At 34.1% G+C, this 9057-nt stretch overlaps 1 protein-coding gene across 3 annotated transcripts in view; it reads right to left on the bottom strand.

The window, feature by feature from the left end:
- Positions 1–147: 147 nt before the first annotated feature.
- The window catches only part of LOC129257499 (Bardet-Biedl syndrome 2 protein homolog), a 34454-nt gene continuing 25544 nt past the window's right edge, over positions 148–9057 (bottom strand). For 2 of the 3 annotated variants that reach the window (XM_064096754.1, XM_064096753.1), the window contains exons 11-19: positions 8474–8596; positions 8022–8119; positions 6850–6957; positions 6122–6248; positions 5524–5652; positions 4797–4934; positions 3950–4062; positions 3157–3305; positions 148–2676 (exon numbers count right to left, since the gene is read on the bottom strand). In XM_064096754.1, the coding sequence (XP_063952824.1) occupies positions 2576–2676; positions 3157–3305; positions 3950–4062; positions 4797–4934; positions 5524–5652; positions 6122–6248; positions 6850–6957; positions 8022–8119; positions 8474–8596 (1086 nt within the window). In that variant the 3' untranslated portion in view covers positions 148–2575. The remainder of the gene's footprint in view (positions 2677–3156; positions 3306–3949; positions 4063–4796; positions 4935–5523; positions 5653–6121; positions 6249–6849; positions 6958–8021; positions 8120–8473; positions 8597–9057) is intronic. The other variant, XM_064096755.1, reaches the window with a different exon arrangement.

Genomic DNA, 9057 nt, shown 5'->3' with positions numbered 1-9057 from the left:
ATCATATCATGTCACAGCTGAAAAATCCTTAGGGTTTCAAAGAACTTCAAGCAATCCATCTTAAAAGCACACCTGTCTTTGCTCATCATTTTAAGACTTAAAACCAACCAATGACAACACTAGAAATAAAAAATAACAAGGTAACACTCATTTTCAAACATCTGTAATTATATTTCCACAAATACATACAACTTTGTATTTACAAAATTATTTACACACATTTATATACTATTTGTAATACAATATAATATGAACACAGCTTACGTGCTGAAAGACAAAAAACAGTTCAGTTTACGTAATTTACGGCACACCATGATTTTTTTTTGAGTCTGCAATTTACTTTGAAGATGAATAAAAAAAAAGGGTTTCCATAAACATAATATCTGCAAACTTGCAAATAAATTATTTATTTGGGAAATCATAAGACCACATTCCTACTAAACTACTATACAATATGGTCTAATATTTATTGCCCAAGCTGTTAGACAGGATACTGAACAATGAAAGTAGATATAAAGTTATTTGTCATGTATATTTGGTGGTATCCAAAGTAGTCCATCTGCATCAACAAAAAGCATTGATCAAATGCAAGTGATTAAGTATGTGGTAAAATAGAAAAATCAGATGCCATTATGTTTTTCATAATAAATTTGTATTCAAAATTGTGATGTGAATTTACCCACATTGTGCTGCACTCAACCTAGGTGAGGTAAATGGGTACCGGCAGGAAGTAATTCCTCAAAAAGCTGTGCGCACCGGAATCAGTAGACTAGCTTAGCCGGGGTAATATAGGAGAGCCTTGAGCACCTAGCAAGGTGGATACTTGCGCTATACAAATCCTATATCATTATTATTTATTATTATGTGCATCTGTTTCATTTGTGATATATCTTTTTATACTCAAATCTACGAGACCTGCAATAACTCATCAAACAGATATTTAAGAGACACAAATAAAACAAACCACATTTGGCAGTGTCAGCAGCAAAGAATCAAATGTAACCATCATTACAGAGCTCTATAAGGCAGTTATCACACAAATGCAATCGATATCTAAGCTATAGAAATGTCATATAAACATGGGATTGCAAAGAGTGCAAAGAATAGTGGGCTGCCACTGATTGTTACGCTTCACAGAAAGGTGATAATGGAGACATGAATGACATAGGAAAGTATATATAAAAAAAAATCACATACACAAAACCACAAAAAATAACAGTAAAAGCTAAACCTTTGAAATATGTTCATATTATAAAAATTGCACTCAAATTCTACATCTGCAAATAATTAATGCTCAAGAGAATAATAAAAAAATGTATTTACTATACACTCTTAAAGATCAAGATATGATCACTGCTAAAATAGCAATGTAAATTATGTACAAAAACACACAAATTTTCACATATAATTGGACGGACAGAGACTAAATAAATACACCCTTGCAGGATGGAGTGAAATAAGTAGTAGTATATGCATGATAAGAGAGCTAGGAGGAAGGCAAGGGTAGCAGAGCCAACCTCCATTTTACAGTATATACCAAGTGCTCCACAGACTGCCACTCTAGGAGTTGTGACATCATCATCTTGCATACACCATCGTCTCTCAACACGGATGGATTCCAATGAAGACATCTCGACAAAAGAGTTAGGGCAGCATCTTTTTCAGAATCTGATTCAGCGCCGACCTCCTGCATCTGCACAAAGTGCTCTAGGGACTGCCACTTTAGAGTGGGACTCTACAGCCCATTCTGGAAGATGTGACGCCATCAACTGGTGCGTCGTCTCTTGAGATGAACAGATGCCAATGATGTACCCTTATGAACCCGCTATGCAAAGGAAAGAAAAGTCTGTTTTTCTCTCTTTACAGAAAGATCTTGCCATAACTTCTGTAAACACAAGTTGCAGCAGCTATTACACATGTGATACTTCTTGGATTAGATGCAAACGCAACTCGTATACCGGTTTCTTCAGCTCCCAAACTTCACTATGTCAAACGTTCTTTGTTGGTGAATAGCAACTAGACATTCTTGTCATATATTGTAGCCCATCCTCTTCCTCAGCCAAGCTCTTATGTCTATCACTTTCTCCAGGACTGAAGTAAATCAGCAGAAGAGCATTATATGATGAATATCATTCCCAAAAAATAGAAAAGCAGTATGTTACAAATGACATACAATCAAGGTGAGAATATCAATACAAATTCCATCAAAATAAGAGAGAAATATTTTGGCAGAGGAAACACTGACTGGCATCATCACAAACAAACTACTGCAAGAGAACAGGGGTGCATTTTTAAGAAACAAATCACAGACTATTTTGCTCCAATCTCATTAGATGCAACAGTTACTCTCACTCAGAACAAAAGTCAGAATAAAAATCACAAACTTTTTGTTTCAAGTAAGACTGCCCTGGTGCCTGTTTCACAAAGACAACTATGGTAACTTTAGCAGTAAATACCATGGTAACCTTTATTGCGATTGGCTGCTAAGCTGCCATAATGGCAAAGTTACCACAGTTGTAACTCTTTTATAAAACGGGCCCCAGATGTTTTATGATTGTTTGCAAACCCTTGCTGATCATGATGTTCCAGTCTTGATGATCTTAAACAAGGCACTGATGTTATTCTCTTTGATAGCTTGTCTGCATGAAGATACAACTAGAGTCTTGAACTTTCCAACTGAAAGAAAAAAAAAATTTACCTTTATTGTGATGTCACTCATTCGCATTAATCGGGTAGATTGGTCAACACTAGTGTACTTATACTTAACACCAATAGAGTTATGAGAGAACAGGCCAAAAATGACAAATTAAAAAGAAAAGTCTGTTTCCATAAAATTCATTTAAATTGAACTGACACCATTCCTTGTATCCAACATCATATCAATAATATATCTGTAGACCACTTAGAGATGTTGTTCCGAAGTATTAAGCACATTTCAGAATATTGTTATCACTATCAAAATTATCATCATCATCATCATCACCATCGCCATCATCATCAACATCATCATCCTCATCACCATCATCCTCATCACCATCATCATCATCATCACCATCACCATCACCATCACCATCACCATCACCATCACCATCACCATCATCATCATCATCATCACCATCATCATCATCACAATCACCATCATCATCATCATCTTACCTCTAAGCTGCCCAGCCTTCTGAATAGTTTGGTTGACAAGCTTGAGACAGTTGAGCAATTCTTGATGGTTGGAGCAACGGATCTTGTAACCATTAACCAGGTCACGATTGAGGTCAAACAATTCCATGTACCCACGACGCATATTCCTCCTGTATTGGGAAAGGTGAGAAATAAGTCCTGATCATTAAAGCAAATTCCGGGTATCACAGCAAAGTCTGAAAATATGCATTATCGCAATCATTCATGCATGGCTGATCAAATTTTCAACTGGATGCAAAAGAAAGGTTATACTTTTTTTTTTATTTCATATGATATAACATTACTTAGGTTTTATGATAGCCAGATTGAACATTTTTTTTAACTTCCATCCTAGTTCATTTGCTCTCTGTACAGCACAGGTGATGCAAATAATCAATGTAGACACTGTACATACCTGCACCCATAACACACACACACACTCTCTCTCTCTCTTAGCTCTCTAAAGAGCAATCTTCGCTGCTCAAACAGGATTTTTTTTTGTCCTGATGCATTGTTGGAATTAAGAGGTGTTGTGGCTTAGTGGATAAGCCTTTGGACTTTGAACCACAAGGTACAGGGTTTGATCCCACTGCAGCACTCTTGTCCTGTGGCAAGGTGTTTATACTGATATGACACTCTCCACCCAGGTGTAGAAAGTAGAAACCCGTTAGGAGGTAATTCCTTTAATGTCCGAGTAGCAATTGGAAACATTGTATTAAGCGCTGTATAAATGTTGCATATTATTTATCATTATTAATATGAAAAGCATATTTACATATCCGACATGAGGCGAGCATCTTCGGCCCTGACAACAAGACTCCTGATCAAGTTAGAATGGTCGGCCATCTCAGCTGTTAACTTCTGCCTCACCGAGTGAAACTCATCCACCTATATAACACAGAAAAAATGGAAGATACACAGAAACCCTTTACAAAATGTCAACATTATGAAGTTCCTATTAAAAAAAAAATACAAACTTTAATGTGTGTTGTATAGAATATAGATTTAAAAAAATATTATGCAGATACTTTCATGATACCTGCCAATGACAAATCATTATATAATTCATCTCCTCGATAGTAATTGCAACACATGTAGTATACGGAATAAAATTGGGTCAGTGGTTCCAGTTACTTTATTTTTAACTCATGTAATGTACAAGTTTTTACAAAACATATCAACATGAAACTTTTTTTTATTCATTGTCCATTTCTGAAAATAAGTTTCATCAATCAATTCATTTGTCAAAACTTTTTTTCGTGTTTAATTCAATGTTTATCAATTACAGTAAACCATATCCCCAGATGTCAAACTAATGCGAGCATTTCTAGCCCATTCCCTTTCTAAAAAAAGGAACAACCTACCCAACTTTATTAAGAATCTTTATATAAAAAAATATCTTTTCCACTTACGCCCACTTACTGGTCTTTCATGAACTTTCGTTTTCACTGGCATTTTTGTTTTTATATCTATATTCATACTATGCATTGTTACATTGTTATAACTTTTTTCTTTGTGTCAAGAACTTTCTATCTATATAGAAAAGGTGCTAATATATATATTATTATTATCATTATTCATGGAAATCACTAGATATCTGAAAAAAGTACACTTATACAAACCTTGATGAGTAGATTTTTGAGATCTTCCATATGCATGGGATAATCAGCTATAACCTGGAGGTCATCTATTCCAAGGAATGAAGCCAATGCTTGGATGAGGTCTCCGGCTAGATCCATATCATCAGTACGAATGGTTACCTATAAATAAAAATTGATTGAAAGCAAAAGCAAGGTTGTGAACGATAAAAAAAATGAATGTGTGTAATACACTTTGCATCAGAAACGTTTAAATATTCATATCTGCCAACAAATCCAAATAAATTTTCCACATGGGGGGACCTGACAGCAAGAGTAACTTGGTCTGTTGTTTGTACTTGCAGCAAAAATTGCCATCTATAAACATAACATGCTCACAATCATAGTGGGGGCAAGCGATTTAATAAGACAAGTGGTAAAGTAAGAATAAAAGTGGATCTTCAATTTCCACACACATTTACATATCTCTATTTCACATTGCATATTACAAGTACTTGTTAATAAGATAGAAATACTAATTTATCTTTTTATACACTTTGTTTATTCTCATTATGCAACCTATATAATTATTTTGTATTCTTTTTGTGGAAATGAATAAAAACATCAAATACATATAAAAAACATTGCATGGAAACAAGTTACATACTAAAGCAGTAAATTATGTTACATTTATTATACAATAAAATTGATTATTTTAATTTCTCATATTTTCTCATTAAAAAATGTCTAAAAATGTCTTTCTTTCACTGACCTGCCCATTGGCCTGCATCTGAATAAATATAGGACCCGACCCCCTCAATGAAAGGAACCCTACATTGAGAGGAGTATCGGCTGCAACGTCCTCATCTACCAAGAAGTTCTGATTTATCCATAGAACCACCTGTAAAAAAAGTTCAACAAGGAAAGGAAAAATACATTTGTAATCCAATATCAATGAAGAACAGAGCATATGGCTACTATGACCCCATATCATAAAACAAAATGGCAATAAATAGTTGGCGGATGGTGGTGATCTTTTAACCGTTTTCTAAGAGAGCATGAATGCGTGTAAGCAAGCAACCTGGGACCTGGCAGTGAGGATAAATGTCTGACCAAACGGCAATAGTGCACCATGTGGATATCGAACCCGGAAATTATCTATTTCATATCAAAGATATTCATCTATGGCAATCATAAATGACAAACCCCATGAACATTGTTATGTCATGTATAAACGCCTCTTGAAACATTCACTTTTTTATTGAACAGTAAATAACACATTTTACAAAAGAACTTATTCAATATCACAAAAAAGGTGAGATAGGTGAGACAAACATTAAATGCGGAAATCCAAAGAAACCGAATCATACCCTCTGTATCCTTTCATTGACTGTAAACACTACACTACTCTTTGGCTCGGGAACTTGATCTGTGCACGGTACATACATGGAGAACCTGGGCAGCTGACGGGTCACCTCAAATACATGGAACTGCATACTGGATTGCAAAGAAAGATTATAAGTATAGATGCAAGTTATAGGAAGAGTCTCAATTGAATTTGAACAGAATGAAAAAAAAAAATGAAAATTTTGGATTAATGAAGAGTCATTTCCAAGCATTTAAACACATTGTCCCAAATTTACATATCAGTGTTGGTGATCTTAAGGGTGCTTGCTTTCAGCTTTAATTATACATATTAAAACAAAGAAGATCTAAATCTCTGATGATCTTGTAACAATCATTACCATGAGTATAAAGACTTTCTCATGAAATCATTGGTTACTATGGTTACTTGAGTATAGCAGAAAACATCAAATACTAAGGGGGTTTTCAGTGAAAAGCATCCAAACTATACGACCCTTATATACAAAGCAGCACTAAGATGAAACATGGCTTAATTTTTAGTTTAGCTATAGATAGCTAATATGACAATTGAAGCCAGCATGTTTTCTTAATTTAGGAATGACATTGAAAGTTAACTGGCAAACATTCACTTCACATTTGGCTACCAGTAATTCATTCTCTGTAATAACTACAGGTAATATTGATCATAATAATAACATCAAAGTAACACACATTTTCAATTTAAAATACGTACCTTGATTTTGTACCCACGAATGCCTTGATATGTAAATCCACAGGGATGTCTTTGGGTGGGACTATTGGCACTTTAAGAGAATTGGACAAATTAGGTGTGTTTGGGTGTCTAGAAAGAGAGAAAAAAAATGAATTAAAAAAAGAATATGAAGTGACTACAATATCAACTATATCTAATACATGTATATGCAATGAACGAATTAGAACATGGCAAATGTATAAATAAATGGATTACATGAAATTGCAATCTTAATTTTTCTTTTCAAATTTAAATCTTTATGCAATTCAATCCTTAAGAATTGTAGATTATGAAATGTCATACTGTTTATTTATATAGCCCACTTGTCAATAAAACCATACTTGTTAGCACCACTATAGATGTTTCTATTGGATAGAAATCATCATCTCTATTCTCATTTCTTTGATCATTATATAGGAACACACAATACCAAGGTCAACAAGCCAGGGCAACATTGCATAAAGGTTATCATTATGGTAACTTTGCCATCCAATGGCAACTATCATTGAGTCCTTGATTCGGTTGGCTGGAGAGCCATGATTACCATGGTAGTAACCATTGGATGGCAAAGTTGCCAGGATAGTACTTTTTATGCAATGGGGCCCAGGTCCTATATATATGCAACCAAAACCAGTTGATGCAGTTAAGTCAAAACTGAAAATAACCATATTGCGCTCATGCAAAAAATCACTCTTAGAAGTTCCTGCCATCAACACCCAGTCTTATGGTGCCCGATCTTTTTATTCAGCATCCCCTCAACTTTGGAACAACCTACCTCAGAGCATAAAACAAGCAGACTCGACTGACAAATTCAAATCTATGTTAAAAACTCACCTTTTCGTTAAATAGATCGTCCTTAGCATATGCAGCTTCAACTGTCTACTTTCAACTGTCAACATGTATAATTCAATTTTAGCTGGAATTTCTTGTCTTTCTATTTATTTTCCTTAAGTGCTTAGAGACATTCTTTGTGATAAGCGCTATATAAATGATGTTAATTATTATTATTATTATTACCTTGTATTGTTCTTTCAGGACTGTGTTCATGACAAGGACTCTCATTAAATTGTCAATTTTAGAAGTGTAATTTTTTTTACTCACTATCATTAAAAGACACAAATTAGACAAGGCACATCTTGTAAAAATAAACTTACATGACGTGACTCTCTCCTTCAAAGATCCCCTCAGCAAAGATAAGAATAGCTTTCAGAACGGTATCATTACTGGTGTTCACTGTTAGTTCAACATGGGGCTGAAATGAACAGAAGCAAACAAAAAATTGAACATAATTTTTGAAAAAATGCCTTTGTTTTTACACAAAATACTCAAAAGAAGTATATATATGTATATACTTTTTAAAATGAAAAAAAAAAACAGACATTTTACTTTCATCAGGCAACTAAGCAAAATAATTTTTTATGTAAAATTGCAAAATTTATCATATATAAACATAATTTCATTTCTTATATCCTCCACATCATAAATTTCTTAGGGCATTCACATTCATCTGATCTAGAAATGAATTAAAAGAGTGACAGATTGATTTTGGTTGATTTCACACAGCTAACTACTGGCTTTATTAAAATCCAAGAGAAATATTACTTACAGTGGTTTTTTCAGCACCAGAGTTTACTGAGAGAGTGGTTTGAAGTTGAGTGTTTGCAGGAATGATACCCATCTGAGCCTTGTCTAAATCACCGAGACCAGACGGTCTCTCATCCTTACCAGCCTATAAAACAAATAAAAACACAATGAATCACTAAAGCAATAAAATATATATGAAATTGATTTTTAAACCAATTCTTTTTTTCAACCACAATCGTTGGGGAATATTGGTAAAGAATACTTACAAAAAAACTTTCTATGAGCTATATTTACTAAATTAGTGCAAAAAGTATGATTGAATGTAAAAATTAGTATGATTAATTAGTATGAAATAAAATTGCAAAAATAATAAGGAAATATATTAATATAGGAGACTGATAATGAAATATTTCAGTTTTGTGATCCAAAGCTAAAAAAGGGTAATGCAGTTAACCATATTTAGAAAAACATATACATGTATGTTTAACCATGGGTGGTGGAGCGGAGGACTACACTTTGTTCATGGGGGGGGGGGTATCTATTGGTTTGTCCCACCCTGACATAAAAGATAATCTACTGCTCCGCCGCCCATGTGTTTAACCCAAA

The sequence above is a fragment of the Lytechinus pictus genome, chromosome 3 (assembly GCF_037042905.1).
Source record: "Lytechinus pictus isolate F3 Inbred chromosome 3, Lp3.0, whole genome shotgun sequence".
Lineage (NCBI taxonomy): Eukaryota > Metazoa > Echinodermata > Echinoidea > Temnopleuroida > Toxopneustidae > Lytechinus > Lytechinus pictus.
This window is presented reverse-complemented; position numbering and strand designations above follow the sequence as displayed.